General features: G+C 54.9%; 7 protein-coding genes across 8 annotated transcripts; 2 read left to right on the forward strand and 5 right to left on the reverse strand.

Annotated features, from left to right (window-relative positions):
- Nucleotides 1-363: 363 nt before the first annotated feature.
- NCU08407 (MFS transporter) lies at nt 364-2,076 on the reverse strand. The gene has a single exon (XM_958186.3). It carries the CDS (start codon nt 1,965-1,967, stop codon nt 450-452), a length of 1,518 nt encoding a protein of 505 aa, XP_963279.2. The 5' UTR covers nt 1,968-2,076; the 3' UTR covers nt 364-449.
- A 367-nt stretch (nt 2,077-2,443) lies between these two features.
- NCU16587 (hypothetical protein) lies at nt 2,444-3,718 on the reverse strand. The gene has a single exon (XM_011395406.1). The coding sequence runs from the start codon at nt 3,659-3,661 to the stop codon at nt 2,639-2,641; it is 1,023 nt and encodes a 340-aa protein (XP_011393708.1). The 5' UTR covers nt 3,662-3,718; the 3' UTR covers nt 2,444-2,638.
- Nucleotides 3,719-3,813: 95 nt separating this feature from the next.
- Nucleotides 3,814-6,952, reverse strand: NCU08408 (btn-1). Its single transcript, XM_958187.3, has 2 exons — nt 6,557-6,952; nt 3,814-6,490 (listed from the first exon to the last, which is right to left on the reverse strand). The coding sequence occupies exons 1-2, from the start codon at nt 6,693-6,695 to the stop codon at nt 5,235-5,237; spliced, it is 1,395 nt and encodes a 464-aa protein (XP_963280.2). The 5' UTR covers nt 6,696-6,952; the 3' UTR covers nt 3,814-5,234.
- A 221-nt stretch (nt 6,953-7,173) lies between these two features.
- trp-3 (tryptophan-3) lies at nt 7,174-11,320 on the forward strand. Its single transcript, XM_958188.2, has 3 exons — nt 7,174-7,539; nt 7,617-7,775; nt 7,847-11,320. The coding sequence occupies exons 1-3, from the start codon at nt 7,492-7,494 to the stop codon at nt 9,764-9,766; spliced, it is 2,127 nt and encodes a 708-aa protein (XP_963281.1). The 5' UTR covers nt 7,174-7,491; the 3' UTR covers nt 9,767-11,320.
- NCU16588 (hypothetical protein) lies at nt 9,830-11,523 on the reverse strand. Its single transcript, XM_011395407.1, has 3 exons — nt 11,310-11,523; nt 10,012-11,237; nt 9,830-9,936 (listed from the first exon to the last, which is right to left on the reverse strand). The coding sequence occupies exons 1-2, from the start codon at nt 11,460-11,462 to the stop codon at nt 10,164-10,166; spliced, it is 1,227 nt and encodes a 408-aa protein (XP_011393709.1). The 5' UTR covers nt 11,463-11,523; the 3' UTR covers nt 9,830-9,936; nt 10,012-10,163.
- A 227-nt stretch (nt 11,524-11,750) lies between these two features.
- On the forward strand, nt 11,751-13,355 carry NCU08410 (50S ribosomal protein L24). The gene is made up of 2 exons (XM_958189.2): nt 11,751-13,072; nt 13,168-13,355. The coding sequence occupies exon 1, from the start codon at nt 12,105-12,107 to the stop codon at nt 12,927-12,929; it is 825 nt and encodes a 274-aa protein (XP_963282.1). The 5' UTR covers nt 11,751-12,104; the 3' UTR covers nt 12,930-13,072; nt 13,168-13,355.
- On the reverse strand, nt 13,271-15,268 carry NCU08411. 2 transcript variants are annotated; one of them, XM_011395302.1, is made up of 4 exons: nt 15,033-15,268; nt 14,814-14,823; nt 14,710-14,760; nt 13,271-14,585 (listed from the first exon to the last, which is right to left on the reverse strand). In XM_011395302.1, the coding sequence occupies exons 1-4, from the start codon at nt 15,156-15,158 to the stop codon at nt 13,486-13,488; spliced, it is 1,287 nt and encodes a 428-aa protein (XP_011393604.1). In that variant the 5' UTR covers nt 15,159-15,268; the 3' UTR covers nt 13,271-13,485. The 2 variants fall into 2 exon arrangements, with proteins under 2 accessions (XP_011393604.1, XP_011393605.1); XM_011395303.1 differs by having other exon boundaries at nt 14,814-14,958.
- Nucleotides 15,269-15,851: the final 583 nt, after the last annotated feature.

Genomic DNA, 15,851 nt, shown 5'->3' on the forward strand with positions numbered 1-15,851 from the left:
ATCGTGTCCAAGACTCTTTATTCTCTTGTACATGGCTCTAGGCTAGGTAGATTTGTTTTTTTCGAGTGATGGAACCAATCCCTTATTTCTGGTCCAGAGAGCAATCTGTATTATAGACATGGCGGAATCAAATCAGCGTCACACAGACAAGGAAAAGTACATGTACCTGGTGAGTTTTGTTTGCGGTTCTCTTCAGCCCTCACCAAGAAGGTTGATTTCAATGGGCAACAGCTTTGTTGTTCGCCATGCTTGCGAGCGCAGTGCTAAAGTGTCTTTACTACGTGTTCGACGATTTCTATGTCGGGTGTTGAGCGTGATCGAGGCCATTTTACAGCTGTTTAGACACAAAGAAACTATAAACGATGGGTTCGACCAATTGATACTAGAAACTACATCTCTACTGCGACAAGGCTTTACACAACAACGCTAACCCCATGTATCTACTCTCACTACAGATGATACTTAAAGTCCAGCGCCCCATCGCCCGTCCTGACCTTCCTAGTATCCTCAATCTCCCCCTTACTGATCCTCTCCTTCTTCCTGTTACACGACCGGATATACAACCACAAGCCAGCAATCAGAAACTCGGACACGACCAACGCCGCGAGCGAGAACGCGTTGCCCAGCAAGTACGGCTTCTCCCGATAAATCTGCCCGGCCACAATGCCCGCCGTGTTGGCCATGGTCTGCTGAAACCCAATCGCCGCCGCCCTTCGATAATGCGGGGCCACATTGACATTAAGCCACGTCAAGTTCAGCCCGGGGCCACTGTACACCGCCGCGGCGCAAAGGAACGTCCCAAAGAACTTGACCCCGTTGCTCGTCGGGCAGATAATCAAAATGTACCCCAAGATGCCAAAGATATTGGCAAACGCCACCAGCGGGCCCCGGACCGCAATCTTATCCGACAAGAACGCCAAGCCCATGAAGAACAGCCCGCCCGTGATGTACACGGGAATGGTCAAGTACTGCGCCTCAATGCTGGTGTGGCCCATGCTCTGGATGATGCTCGGCAAGAACGTGCTAAACCCAAACAGCAAGATATCCTGACAGAACTGGATCGCGCCGCTCAGCCACAACTTGGTATCCTTGAGGGCGATCCGGATCTCCTCCCAGGAGAAGTCCTCGCTGCCCATGTACTGCGCCCTCTGCCTCGCCCGCACCCTCATCATCCGCTTCTCCTCTTCATTGAGGAAATACGCCTCGGTAGGGTCATTCGGCAGCGCGAACCACACCAGTGCGCCAATCAGGACGCTGAAGATGCCTTCGATGATGTACACCCACCGCCACCCGGCCTGCCCGCCCACCCCGTCCATCTTGAGAATCAAGTAGGCCAACAGCCCCCCAAACGCCCCGGCAATCGCCGTGCACACAAACAGGTACGACACGCGCCGCGCTTGTTCCTCCCGCTTATACACCATGGTCAAATAAAGATTCAAGCCCGGGAACAAACCACCTTCGCACGCCCCCAAGACTAGACGGGCCGCGTAAAGTCCGCCAATGTTGGTGATGAACCCCGAGAAAATGGTCGTCAGACTCCATACCACACATAGAGTGGTCAGCGTCACGCGGGGCGTCAGCCGCTTGAGCAGGATCGCCCAGGGCGCTTCAAAGGCGACGTAGGTGGCGTAGAAGATGGAGACGGCCGTGGAGAATTGGGCGGGCGTGGCGTGGATGTCCTCGGGCATGCCGGCGACTTTGACGTTGCCGATGTTGGAGCGGTCGAGGAAGCAGGAGAGGTAGACGAGCATGATGATGGGGACGAAGACCGAGTCGAGCTTGTGCAGGAGGGCCGTCTCGGCTTTGGGGTCGAGGATCTCGAGGGTGGAAGAGGCTGGGTTTTGGCCGTCTTCTACGTCTGGCTTGGTGTACAATTCATCTTGACGTTCGGGGTCCGACTTCTTCTCGCCCGAGGGGGAGGGAGATCGTGGTGGTGCTGGTGGTGGTAGTGGTGAGGAAGAGGCCATGGTATGGTAGAGGTTACTGTCTACCTTGGTAGGTAGTAACAAAGGGTGAAAGATGTGGTGGAAGTCATCACCGAGAAACCAAGAGGGGAGTGTCCTCGTTTTGTTGTTGTCCTCAACAACATGACTGTGTATTAGTGTCGATATTCGCTACATATCGATTCCTCTGTCAGTCTAGCCATTACCTATCGTTATTCCTTATCTCGGAATACTATCTCCGATAAGACACCAGCAAAGTGACTATCGCACGCTGGACATGACGTTACAATGCATTGGTTGGCTCAAACGGTTGGTATCTCGGAACGCGGGGAGCGAATCACAGCCGAGCCTGTTGCCGATCGCCAATCCAATAGTTCCGAGGCCGGCACTACATCTCCGTTATCAGTCCCGGTATTGGAAGATAGCCCGTTCCAACACTGTTCCCTTTTGGGGTTTGCTGTACAACATGTATCGTGTAATGACGACAACATGGAATCGAGGCCCAAATAAATACCTAACCCCTGAACACGCCATATTCCATCGTCTACTCCTGTGCCATTCAACGTAGATAAGTCCTTCGTTAATCCACTCCCTCACCTCCCAGCAACCTTCCATCCGCCAATACTCATCCCCTTCTCAACCGCTCCAGCCTCACCACTATCAACACAAGTCACCTCCCCATCAGGCAACCTCCATCAACACCTCTTCCACTCCCCTCTCATCCCTACCCGCAACGTCTTCTCACACGCCTCCCATCCCTGATGCCGCCCATCGCCTTCTCCCGGGTCCTCTTCAAGCTCACCACCCAGCCTCCCCCGATGAACAACCGTATCATCAAACTCAATCTGCTCACTCGAAAGCGAAATCCACAATTCAGCGCCCAACCTAACCTCCATCTCAGTACCCGTCGAGCACGATGAAACAGCCAGTCGTTGCTCTCTCTTCCCGTTCTTGCTGGCGCCTGAGGAGGGCTTGACAGGTATAGACAAGTTGAACCCCCCTCGGTATCCGGTGCCGAAACGGCCGTAGGGAGCTATTGCTGTTGCTGTGTCGACGAGAGCTTGACTTCCACCTTTGGTTCCTGGCATTGCTTTACTCGGTTTTCTGCGTTCCCTTCTTTTGATGAGATCCCATTTCCATTTCCACCCCTTATCTCTTTGGACTTCTTCTTCTTGACTGTTGTGCATATCGTGTCCCATGCTGCTGCTACTATCACCACCAACACCAGCAATCTTCTCGGTGGAAGTGGCGACTGAATAGATAAGAGAAAGCGAAACCCTCTCAAGAAAACCCCCCCTTTCGAGTTCCAACCACCCACCGACCGTAATATCGGTGATACTAAATTGCCATCCCGCCGGAATTCCTGTAAAGACCAGTTGTTGGTGCTGGTTGTCTTCTTCTGCTTGCGGCCCTTGTGGCTTCTCGAGGAAGCAGTCGATGAAACCTGCCGAAGACAGCGGGATGCGTGCGTTTGGTAGGAGGAGGGCGGCTTTATCACGGGAGAGGATGGTGGTGCACAGAGCGAAGGAGTTGGGAGGTGAAGTATCGTGGGTGGTGGAGAGGTAGGTTAGAAGGTTCTGGCTGGGTATCCCGGTGTCGGTGGCTAGGCTGGAGAGGGGACTTGGGGAAGGAATTGAGAGCGCTGCTGCCGCGGCATGCAGTTGGAGTAGCATGAGAAGGGAGCAAGTTGATGATTGCGCCGTCGTTGGGAATTGCATGTTTGCTCTAGCTGTTCAAAGTCATGGCGAACGGCCAACAGACAGGAACCTGGTAATGAGTGCTCGAGGGTTATCATCGTGCTCAATAATTTCTCGCCGTCTCGCGTATTTCAGCTATGATGATTCTTGAGATCATCGCAAAATCAGAGCGTGGAGAGAAGTCCTATCTGTCGAACGTCGACTGCACATGCATAGAACTGCCGCCGGCAGGCGGCTAGCGAAGCGATGCTCCCGCAGAACCATATCGGGTATGCATGCACTTTGCTTGACGCAGGTGTTATGGAAGAAGGACGAAACTTGACGAGAGAGCGCAGAGTATGGCATTCAAACATGTGCAGACTTGACGACACACAAGAAGATACATAAATGGTGAGGGCAAGAATTATGAAAATTGTTGTATTTATGACGGCCATCAAATGACGAAGGGATAAGGTGCAGGTAGGTTGTGACGGGGACAGGGAAATAATACCTTGCAGCGCCGACACTTTGTCACTTAGAAAGGTCAAGTTTACTTTGCTAAAATTCACGACGTCTTTCCAGATGGCTGAAAAAGCCCCGACTAATATCCTCGGCGGCGGAAACTTGTATTGGCTCCCCGCGAATGTTCGTTTGGTTGTGCGGATAGCATCGTGTTTGGTGATGATGAGTTCTGGACACACCTCCGTTTCAAGACCAGGGTTACACTCTTAGACAAGTTGGCGGCCGCATCACGATTGAATTGAGACCAGCGTCTGTCTGCGTGGACTCGGTAAACCTCTCCGTGTTCTCTCGCCAAAGCATGTTCTTTTCAGCGTCGTCTGTCCAGCGGTAGCTGAAGGTAATATAATCAACAAATTCGTCCAAAGGGTATTTGATTAGCCGGTAGGTCTGACCGCCATTGTCCTGAGATCGGATCCAAATGAGCCGTATATACTTTGATTGTTGTGCCCAAGGAGTACTGGTAGACTTGGGAGGCCTGCATTGCGTGTGATTATGTTGACAGACTTATAACCAGTTCTTAGCCACTTCAAGAGGAGTTACGCCAAAGTTTGAGTCAAGCGAAGGTAGTCGTTCAATCTTGACAGAGGGTCGGGCAATTTGGAAGGTGGATAGTGGGCGAATTTCGGGCTTCGTGTCTAGTTCTTCTCCCTTCAGGAATGTACCGATAGTGTAAGTATGCGATACTTTGCAATACCACCGAAACAGCCCGAACTTGAACTGCGGGCCATTGGGTTGTCGATGAAGCATGGCATGCAACATCATGCTACACAGATGACAGCCCGTCTTCGCAGAGTCTTGGAAGTCTTGAAGGTGCATTGTCGCATGAGATATGGACACCAGGGATGCTGCCGGCAAAAACTCTCAAAAGACTAATCACCATGCCGAGGAAAGCTGGATAGGCACGTGGAGTGGTTTGGTGGACTCGATTTGTGAGGTTGCGTTTCTACCGGATATCAGGTCCATGATGGGGAGAGAATGACCGATGACAAAGGTGAAGCAGTTCAGGTTCAGGTTGGGTTTTGACTCAACCAAAACAGGTCAGCATAAGACTAGCGGTCCAGTAAGACCTACCCCTTCATGCCTTGGGCCCTGATTAGCCAGCCTTGATACGCCTGCACCAATCTCGGCCATGGTCAACCTGCCAATTACACAGCCATATCTCCATGGCCATGCTGAGGAAGCTGGCCACACAGATACCGCCGCTATCGCTGACCGAGGTAGCACCCAAGCTGAATTCACGATCCTCTGCAGGCACGTGTTCCATAATCTCGGCAAAAGTGTTGACGTAGACACAACCGCCGAGCAGACCCTCCCAGAAGATAATGACAAAAACAATGTAAACAGACGGGATGAAATTGAGCAGTGCGTGCAAAGTAAGCAGAACGAGATTGGCGACTTGAAGCAGGGACGGCAGGTATAGATGGTGGATGCGGATGAAAGCGATGGATGAGCGCGAGATGAATACACCGACTTGGTAGAGGAAACCGTAGAAGGGATAAAACGACCTGAACTCGGCAAAAGGCGAGGACTCGAGCGGGAAGAGCAACGTTGGGGAGACGCCTTGGTTGATGGTGTATTCGGCAATGTAGACCAGCAAAAGCGGGAGCATGTACGGGAAGAAGAGCGACTTGGATCGTTGGATTTTGGCAGCAAGCGAGTCCTTTCGAGCGTCTTCGGTGGGATGCGATGAATACGCCGTGGCAGCGACTGCAGGTCCGGGTGCAAGGAGGCTTGATGATGCCGTGCTCGTGGGTATATCGTCAAAGTTGTTCTCGGCCCCCTCGCTTTCTTCCTGGAAAGAGTCACGATTGGCAATGGGTTCGTAGGTCTTACGGGCACTCGCGCGCAGTGGCCCATGGGGGAGGATCAAGAAGAAGCTGACAAGCATGATGATGGGCAGAAAGGCAGAGGCGAGCAAGCTCGTCTTGACGCTGAGGCCGATCCAGTCTGTCAGCATCACGTACAGCAGGGACCCAATGAGACCTGCGCCGCCGGTACCACTACCCCAAGCAGCCAGACTCATGTGACCATAGTAGTGTGTGAGACCCAAGAAGCTCAGCTCGCCGCCACCACTGCTGATGCTGGACAAAACGACGCCAATCAGCTTGACGGCCACCGATCGGGACGGCGGTGTGAAGGCGATGAGCAGCATGCCGGCGGAGGAGAGGGTGACGAAGATAAAGATGCGGGTGGCATAGGGTATGCGATGGATAAAATAGGGAGCAACCAGCTTGGTCAGGAAGCTGGGCATGACATCGGCGAGGAGGACGACGCCCTTGGGGATGCCGTTTCCGACCAGGTCTTGGGCGGCCGAGAGGATAATGACGTAGAGAACATTGTTGATGAGGCCTAATAGGGGATGTGTTAGCACATTTATATAGCGGTGGACCAGATGAAAAGCGAGAGTAGACGGACCAAATAACCAAAATGCGATAAAGACGGCAGTGTCGACACTCTGAAGGAGGCTGGAGAGACGAGCACGGTAGAGGGCCCACGATGACGAAGGCGCACCAGGCAAGGGCAACAACCCGGAGGAGGAAGGCGACCTGTTCATTGCAACTGAACTATCGCATGCTTCTTCGCGGGGCGCAATGGAGGGGCTCGAGAGGGTTGACGCGGGCAGTTTGGAGAATTGGCGGTTGACGACGGTGGTGATGACGACGCGGGTGTGCTGGAGTTGGACGGAAGGGTCCAATCTGCCTGCCGCTACCTCCAAGTGTCCTTGAAAGCTGGCAGCCAATGAAGGTCTCCACAAAAGCTAGGTAGAGGTACCTCTTGGTGGGACTCCGTGGCAGGCAACGAGACTTGAGCAGAAAGGCAAATTAGTGGGAGGCGAGGAAGAAGCCAAACACTATGGTAGCGGGCCCTGCAGGGTAGACAGGGTCGGATTCGGGGTTGGTGGCAAGTGGGGGCAAGTGGAAGACGGAACAGTGGGCGGGTTCCATCCATGGCGGGATGGCGGGGCAGACGTGCCGCCAGTGGTCAATTGAAACGGATTGAAACCCCCCGGGCGACGGCGGCCGGATCGAGACTGGAGACTGAAAGACTGAAAAATCGGGTGAGTCAAAGGCGACATCGGGTTTTGCGGGGCGAAGTGCGAACAGCAACGCCCGTCTTGTCGTCGGTCATCCAGCGGAGTCACCTCATCCACATTTTGTTGCCTGCCTTCAGTTTTATTCTTCTTTGTTCCTTGTTAACTGACCAGCAACCCACTCACTCTACACCTCTCCCTCTTGCTCGGTTCCTGGATTGCCTTTTTCTCTTCACGGACTGCTTCAAATCACACTTGTCCCGCTTAGCATTGTGCACAAGTCCAGTCATTATTCCCAATCCAGCTGCAGTCATACACAATGGAGGGTATTAAGCAGACTTTCCAGCGCTGCAAGGCCCAGAACAGGGTGCGTCTGACATATCCTCCAAGTCTGTTGTCTTTGTTCAAGACCGACCGCATGCTAACATCACACCTCTTCAACAGGCCGCGCTCGTCACCTATGTCACGGCCGGTTTCCCGCACCCCGAGCAGACCCCCGATATTCTCCTGGCCATGGAGAAGGGCGGCGCCGACGTGATCGAGCTCGGTGTCCCCTTTACCGACCCCATTGCTGATGGCCCGACCATCCAGACTGCCAACACTGTAAGAAAAAAAGAGCACCGCATCACCATGGCGCATAACACGTCTTTCTGACACTTCTTGTTTCCCTATAGATTGCTCTCCAGCATGGCGTTACCCTCCAGTCGACCCTGCAGATGGTGCGCGACGCCCGCCAGCGCGGCCTCAAAGCCCCCGTCATGCTCATGGGCTACTACAACCCTCTGCTCAGCTACGGCGAGGAGCGTCTCCTCAACGACTGCAAGGAGGCCGGCGTCAACGGCTTCATCATTGTTGACTTGCCCCCTGAGGAGGCCGTCTCCTTCCGCCAGCTCTGCACCCGCGGCGGTCTCTCCTACGTCCCCTTGATTGCGCCCGCCACCTCGGACGCCCGTATGCGCGTTCTCTGCCAGCTCGCCGACTCCTTCATCTACGTTGTCTCCCGCCAGGGTGTCACCGGCGCTTCCGGCACTCTCAACGCCAACCTTCCCGAGCTCCTCGCCCGCGTCAAGAAGTACAGCGGCAACAAGCCCGCTGCCGTTGGTTTCGGTGTCAGCACCCACGACCACTTCACTCAGGTTGGCGCCATTGCCGACGGTGTCGTTGTTGGTAGCATGATCATCACCACTATACAGAAGGCCGCCAAGGGTGAGGAGGTCAAGGCTGTCCAGGAGTACTGCTCCTACCTGTGCGGACGCAACTTCGAGCAGTCCGCTCACGAGCTCAACATGGGCGAGGCCCTCGAAGCTGCCAAGGAACCTGTGGGTACTGCCACCGTCGACGGCGTCATCACCGAGGCCGACATTGACGCTCAGCTCGCCGCTCTCCACGGCACCATCCCCAAGCGTTTCGGCGAGTTCGGTGGTCAGTACGTCCCTGAGGCGCTCATGGACTGCTTGTCCGAGCTTGAGGAGGGTTTCAACAAGATCAAGGACGATCCCGCTTTCTGGGAAGAGTATCGCTCTTACTACCCCTGGATGGGCCGTCCCGGTCAGCTCCACAAGGCCGAGCGTCTCACCGAGTACGCTGGTGGCGCCAACATCTGGCTGAAGCGTGAAGATCTCAACCACACTGGTTCCCACAAGATCAACAACGCTCTTGGCCAGCTGCTGCTCGCCCGCAGACTCGGCAAGAAGAAGATTATTGCCGAGACCGGTGCCGGTCAGCACGGTGTCGCCACTGCCACCGTGTGCGCCAAGTTCGGCATGGAGTGCACCGTCTTCATGGGTGCCGAGGATGTCCGTCGCCAGGCTCTCAACGTCTTCCGCATGAAGCTTCTCGGCGCCAAGGTCGTCGCCGTTGAGGCCGGCAGCCGCACCCTCCGTGACGCCGTCAACGAGGCTCTCCGCTACTGGGTTGTCAACCTCGCCGATACCCACTACATCATCGGTTCCGCCATTGGCCCTCACCCCTTCCCCACCATTGTGCGTACTTTCCAGTCCGTCATCGGCAACGAGACCAAGCAGCAGATGCTGGAGAAGCGCGGCAAACTCCCCGACGCTGTCGTCGCCTGCGTTGGTGGTGGTAGCAATGCCGTCGGCATGTTCTACCCCTTCTCCAACGACCCCAGCGTCAAGCTTCTCGGTGTTGAGGCCGGTGGTGACGGTGTCGACACTCCCCGCCACAGTGCTACCCTTACCGCCGGCAGCAAGGGTGTCTTGCACGGTGTCCGTACCTATATCCTTCAGAACCAATACGGCCAGATCGAGGACACCCACTCCATCTCTGCCGGTCTTGATTACCCCGGTGTCGGCCCGGAGCTGTCCAACTGGAAGGATACCGAGCGCGCCAAGTTTGTGGCTGCCACGGATGCCCAGGCCTTTGAGGGTTTCCGTCTGATGAGCCAGCTGGAGGGTATCATTCCCGCGCTGGAGTCTTCCCACGGTATCTGGGGTGCTCTGGAGCTGGCCAAGACCATGAAGCCGGACGAGGATGTTGTCATTTGCTTGTCGGGTCGCGGTGACAAGGATGTTCAGAGCGTTGCTGATGAGCTTCCTATTATTGGCCCCAAGATTGGCTGGGACTTGCGCTTTTAAGTGCTAGTTATGTTTTGAAAACCAGACCAAGCACCACAAGTCTGATCATCTGATGCTATATAGCTTCGATTCTTTACACCATCTGAACCACACGCTGTTCACCGGGTAAGACCGGTTGGATGGATTCAATAGATTCCCTGTTCCAGGTGCTTGACTGTCCCATTCGTTGCCTGTGATGCCGATGCGTTAATGACCACTCCTTGATCACTAAAACCAATCGCACAGACTGTCATGGCCGTACATACCTACCATTTCCCTTTCGAAACCATCCTTCTTGTGTTGGTATCAATAACCCTCGCCTAATTACGCCCTGATCATGACCCATAGCTCGTGCTCATGACTCATAACTCATATCCCAGCCAGCCGAGCAACACATCCACCCATTGCCCAGAATCACTCACACCCCTTGCAAACCCAACCGCTCCAAATCCCTCCTCACAACCTCTACCTCCCTCTCTATCTGGGCATAAACCCTCGCAATCTCCCTCATTACTTTTTCCTTTTCCACATCTCCTCCCCTTTTGCCTTCCCCACCTTTCTTCTCTTCCCCCTCTCCCTCTCCCTCTCTATATCCTTCCCCCTCTCCCCCTCCATATCCTCCTCCTCCTTCTTCCTCGATATGAACCTCAACACCATACCCCCCCAACACCTCCTCCCCCCTTTCAATTTCCCCTCTTATCCTCTCCTGCTCACCTACCAACCACTTTTTGTATTCTCCCAAACATTTCCTGACCTCAGGTGTATACACCTCCCTCTTCACCCCTAGAACAGCAAGTTCGCTCTCCTTCTCTGCCTTTTCAGCCAACAAGGCAGTCTCGGATGCCTTAAACTCGAGACTGCGCGCTATGGGACCGTGTTTGGCTTCGAGGGTTTTTATCAAAAGGGTGAAAGCTGTAGAGTATTGGGAGAGGAGGTCGCGGACTGCTTCGGCTGTGGCGAGACGGGAGTGGAGGAGGGAGGAGTGGAGGGTGGGTAGGGTTTTAGTAGTGAGACGGGAGATGGTGGTGGGGAGGGTGGGGATTGTGAGAGGGGGTGTGGAAGTAGGGTTGCTGGTGGTAGTAGTAGATATTGAGGGATGAGAAAGACGGCGGGCGAGGTGGACGAGGTGGGAAGCTTGAGAGTGGAGGGTTGTTGATAGGAGGGGACCGAGGTACGGTAAGAGGGTAGGAAGAAGAGAAAGGGGAGGGGAGGTTAGGATTAGTAAGAGGGAGTCGAAGTCTAGAGGGGGGGTTTCGGGAGAGGAGAAATCTAGCGAGAGGAAAGAAGGGAGAAGGAGGAGGAGGTCGGTTAGTGGTTGTTTGAGGTTGGGTGGGATGGTGGGTGGTGGTGGTGGTTGGAGACCAATTGAAAGGGAAGGATTTTGGTTGAACTCTGGTTCCACAGGAATGGGGATGGGATCGAGAACGGTGGTTGAGAGGGCGTGGATAAGGAGGTGTTCGGTGGTGGCGGCGAGGCGATGCTTGTTTAGTTCCTTTGGATTTTGTTAAACACAAATCCGTAGATATTGAAAGAAAAGAAGAAGAAAAAAAAAGAGATTGCTTACATCAGTGACTGCCTTGCGCTCTTGAACCACTGGATTCTGTGGATGAAGCTTGGTTGAGCCATCATCGTTGAGGATGAGCTCCGTCAAGCCTTTGTAGAGGTTGGCGAACTGGGGGTTATTTTTTAGTACGGAGCTGTCAATCGGCGGGAGCATGATTGATGTTAGATGGACTTGAGTCGGTGCACAGTCGCTCGGTTCATCCGTGCTGTTCAAATGTGTTCTTGACGATGTTCTGTCAATGAAAGCGCGTTGTGTCCCATCAAGGTACCTGTCTCATCACAACTGATAAGCTCCGATAAGCTACTCGGACAAGGGTCACTTCGCGAGCTGCCCCGCGAAAACAGCTGATTGAGCCCCGCTTCTCCAGCAGCTCTGCTGTGGGCTCCACTTATTTTTCACTCACCAAATGCACAACACCTACCACAATTGAAGCACAGACCCGGCTTGGCAAACAAATTCGTCCCGCGTGCCGGATCCGATTGTGAGCCGCCTCTGGACCCGACCCGGACTCCATCACGCCGCCCCCACGATTCCAGTCCAGTGTGAGTCCCGCCCAGGCCGCGGACTTCGAATCTCGAACCCTTGACTGTGTCCGAGACATTCCCACTTCCCGGCGACGCGGACTCGACTAAGACGACAACAGCGACAGCATAGGCGCTCGCCCGTCCCAAACCCCATTTGATTGCGCCGTCGCTTTTGCTCCCTCGGTCCCGGCGTGCGACATCTCATACCAATCGCCTTGCGCAACAACCCAAAAGATACCCATCGCGCACCCATCCACATACAACGTACAAAATGTCGTCCTTCCTCGTCCGCCCCTTCTGCCTCCGGGCCACCACCACCACCACCACCACCACCACCACCACCGCCCTCGTCCAGCAGCAACTCCGCGCCCTAACAACCACCACGGCCCTAACCTACCACCAACCGCGCGTGCCCTCCTCCGCCATCCCCATCCCCAACGTCTCCGGCCGCGTGCCCCTCCCCGACTCTACCCCCGTCCCCGAGGACTTCAAGATCGAAATCCCTTCGTACCCGTACGGCCCCCGCCGCGTCTACCACCAATCCAACACGGGTCTGTACGGCTCCGCCCTGATCCGCTTCGGCAACAACGTCTCCAAGCGCAACGAAATCAAGACGCGCCGCAAATGGCGTCCCAACGTGCAGCAAAAGCGGCTCTGGTCCAAGTCTCTGGGGGTCTTTGTGCGCACGCGCGTGACCACTCGCGTCTTGCGCACCATTGACAAAGTCGGGGGTTTGGACGAGTACTTGCTGGGCCACAAGGCGGCGCGCGTCAAGGAGCTGGGGCCCTGGGGGTGGATGTTACGGTGGCGGATCATGCAGACGCCTGAGATCAGGGAGCGGTTCGCCAAGGAACGGGAGGCGCTGGGGTTGCCTCCTCGCAGAGAGGAAGATGAGGAAAAGAGTCTGGAGGAGCAGTTGAGGGAGTTTCAGGTTGCGGGCATCCAGTTTGCCGAGGGAAAGGCGCCTAAGACTAAGGGACAACTGAAGGAGGAGGCGGATCGGTTGATTAAGAAGTCGGAGACGGAGGAGTTTGGGCTGGGACAGGAGGAGGATCTGTTTATGAAGGAGGAGCCGAAGCCCACCAAGATGGCGTAGGGAAATTCGGTCTTTTGAACAGGGTCTGATTACCGTCTGGTCGATGGAGAGGTGACGGCTGTACCATATATCTTTGTGTATAAAAATGGGATTTTAGAGATTGGGAAGCAAAGTGTTGTGGATGATTGGACTTCGTGATACGAGTGAGTTTATCCAACGGATTCGCAGTATCCTGTCGAGAGCTATCTACGGGTGTAAAACATTCATGTCTCGGTCTACTGACGATGGCCAAAACAAGAGTCTAAGCAGATGAGCCTGCTTGAGCCTGCTCGAGAACCGGCGACTTTGACACTTTCTTAAGGATCCAAGTCCAACAATGCAAAATCATGCCCGAGGAGCTACTCCATAGACTTCTGAATTCGTCATGTACCATTATTCATCATACAAGCTACGTAAAAAGCCAAAACCGCCCCCTTTTTGTGTACCATTCAAAAAAACAGAAAAAAAAAAAAAAAGAGAAACCATCATTAAGTCCGGCCACAACCAGCCAACCAACTCCAAACTGCCTTTTATCACTTTTTTGCAAGTCTAAAACTTTTTTTGTCCGTCCACACATCTAACCCTTGACCTTGAAAATGGCCTCGGCGAGACGGCCAACGTTCTCGCTAGTGATACCAGCGACAGAGATACGGCCGTCCTTGGTGGCATACACGCTGTGCTCCTTGGCCAGCTTCTCCATCTGCTCGGGGGTCAGACCGGTGTAGGCAAACATGCCGATCTGGCTGGTGATGTGGCTCCAGTCGTGCTTGCTGCCGAGCTTCTCGAGGTTCTCCTTGAGGAGGGCGCGCATCTTGATGATGCGGTCAGCCATCTCCTTGACCTCGGTAAGCCACTGCTCGTAGAGCTCGGGGGTGTTGAGGATCTCGGCGGCGATGCGGGCACCGTGAATGGGGGGGTTGGAGTAGAGAGGGCGGACCAGAATCTTGACCTGCGAGTCAACGCGCTTCTTCTCGTCGGCGTCGGCACAGACAATGGAGAAGGCACCAACACGCTCGCCGTAGAGACCCATGTTCTTGGCGAAGGACTGGGCAAGGCAGATGTTGTGGCCCTGCTCGACAAAGTAGCGAACAGCAAAAGCGTCCTTGTGGATGTCGCCGGAAGCGAAACCCTGGTAGGCCATGTCGAAGAAGGAGTAGTGGCCCTTGTCCTTGACGACGGCCTCGATCTCCTTCCACTGCTCGGGGGTGGGGTCGACACCGGTGGGGTTGTGGGCGCAGGCGTGGAAGAGGAAGATGGAGCTGTTGGGGGCAGCCTTGAGGTCGCGGATCAGACCCTCAAAGTCGAGGCCGATGGTGTTCTTGTCGTAGTAGGCATACTGGGCGACCTCGAGACCGGAGTCGCGGAAGACGGCGCCGTGGTTGGCCCACGAAGGGGTGGGGATGTAGATCTTCTTGGCTCCGGGGAAGAAGCGGTTGAGGAATTCACCACCAATGCGGAGGGCACCGGTACCCGAGATGGACTGGGTGATGACAAGACGGTCCAGGGCGGAGCTGTCCTTGCCGTAGGCGAGAACGGCGGCGGCCTTGGTGAACTCGGGGACACCAGTGATGCCTGCGTACTCCTTGTTCATGCGGGAGTGGATGACCTTGTCCTCGGCCTTGCGGACGGAGGGGAGGACGTAAGGCTTGCCCTTGTCATCGCGGTAGGCACCGACACCTGTCCGGATCGGTTAGCTGTTGTTGAAGCTGGTCGCGGTTTTCATTATGTCATGGTGGTAGATGGTGGTGGAGTCGCCGGTAGGATGAGGGGCACATGGCATGCGCTCGGGGTATTGACATACCGAGATTGATCTTCTTGTCGAAGGTGTCGGCCTTGAAAGCTTCCGTGATACCTGGACGATGTCAGTTTGTGTAAGTCTTGATGTTAACGTCGCGCATTACGTACCGAGAATGGCCTGTCAGACGCGACGAAGAGGGCGGGGTTAGCGACAGGCAAAGACGGACACACAGCGCGAGGACGGAGATAGCTCGGGCTAAGTAGCTTGAAGCTATGTTGAGGTGTGGGAATCTGGGGAATGACCACATACATCCTGTTGCGCGTGTAATCATGGTTAGTATCATATCATATCGATAGGTACCTCTACCGATGGAAAAAGGAACTTACAGGAGGACCTTGGGGGACGTTGGCCCAGAACGAGGCGGCGCGGACAGCAAGCAAGCTGCGACCAGGGGAAGCAAAAGCGCTTCTGACAGCAGCTCTGCGCGTGACAAGTCTGACCGAGGAAAGCATCGTGGGCGATTTTGCTGTCGACAGAGAAGAATCGATGGGAAGACAGTCGGGTGGTGATGGTGGTGAGAGGAAGGACAGGAGGAGAGAGGGAAAGAGGACGATCAAAAGGGAAGGGGGAGGGGACAGCTCCCGTCTTTAGAAGTGGAAGAAGGTGTGAGCCTAGATCGGCCTTGGTGTCGAGCTCGTCGGATGATTCACACACGACGGGAGGGACCAAAGCCAATCTCCAATGATGCTGTTTCCTTAGCTCCATTCAGCGACGTTACAGCGGTCTCCCCACTGTCTGCGACCACTGCCGTTCAGTCGCCAAGCCCAGGGCCATCAATGGCCTCAATTTAGGTAGCGCCACATGCTGGAGTGGAGCTTCACCTCCAGTTGATGGCGGGTTGACCCGGGGCGTCCGTCATGTCAAAAGCATGAGTGGCACTTGGTGGTCTCGGGCGCTGTCGGATTGTGGTCCAAAAACTTTTCTCGACCCCCCTTCAATCAATCAATCCCCTCACAGCGACGGACTCCTCTCAGCAGAAGAGTCAGACCCCTCACAGCCCAGTTTACGACAACGATCAGCTCACAAGGAACTAACTCCCCAAGCTCAACAAGCTTCCCCCTCACCAAAATTTCCCTCGTCTTCGCTAACGGCATCTCGGATTCGTTTTCCGCCACAGACCAACTCCCAGCCATCCCAATGTAACG

This window comes from Neurospora crassa, linkage group II (assembly GCF_000182925.2).
Source record: "Neurospora crassa OR74A linkage group II, whole genome shotgun sequence".
Classification (NCBI taxonomy): domain Eukaryota; kingdom Fungi; phylum Ascomycota; class Sordariomycetes; order Sordariales; family Sordariaceae; genus Neurospora; species Neurospora crassa.

Excerpts from the sequence above, each read along its gene's own strand:
- NCU08407 (XM_958186.3), bottom strand. The coding sequence starts at position 1,967 with ATGGCCTCTTCCTCACCACTACCACCACCAGCACCACCACGATCTCCC.
- NCU16587 (XM_011395406.1), bottom strand. The coding sequence starts at position 3,661 with ATGCAATTCCCAACGACGGCGCAATCATCAACTTGCTCCCTTCTCATG.
- NCU08408 (XM_958187.3), bottom strand. The coding sequence starts at position 6,695 with ATGAACAGGTCGCCTTCCTCCTCCGGGTTGTTGCCCTTGCCTGGTGCG. Across the intron at positions 6,491-6,556 it reads TATCGCATTTTGGTTATTTG|GCCTCATCAACAATGTTCTC; the intron begins GTCCGTCTACTC and ends ATCCCCTATTAG.
- trp-3 (XM_958188.2), top strand. The coding sequence starts at position 7,492 with ATGGAGGGTATTAAGCAGACTTTCCAGCGCTGCAAGGCCCAGAACAGG. Across the intron at positions 7,540-7,616 it reads GCTGCAAGGCCCAGAACAGG|GCCGCGCTCGTCACCTATGT; the intron begins GTGCGTCTGACA and ends CCTCTTCAACAG. Across the intron at positions 7,776-7,846 it reads CCATCCAGACTGCCAACACT|ATTGCTCTCCAGCATGGCGT; the intron begins GTAAGAAAAAAA and ends GTTTCCCTATAG.
- NCU16588 (XM_011395407.1), bottom strand. The coding sequence starts at position 11,462 with ATGCTCCCGCCGATTGACAGCTCCGTACTAAAAAATAACCCCCAGTTC. Across the intron at positions 11,238-11,309 it reads AGCGCAAGGCAGTCACTGAT|GAACTAAACAAGCATCGCCT; the intron begins GTAAGCAATCTC and ends CAAAATCCAAAG.
- NCU08410 (XM_958189.2), top strand. The coding sequence starts at position 12,105 with ATGTCGTCCTTCCTCGTCCGCCCCTTCTGCCTCCGGGCCACCACCACC.
- NCU08411 (XM_011395302.1), bottom strand. The coding sequence starts at position 15,158 with ATGCTTTCCTCGGTCAGACTTGTCACGCGCAGAGCTGCTGTCAGAAGC. Across the intron at positions 14,586-14,709 it reads CGACAAGAAGATCAATCTCG|GTGTCGGTGCCTACCGCGAT; the intron begins GTATGTCAATAC and ends CGATCCGGACAG.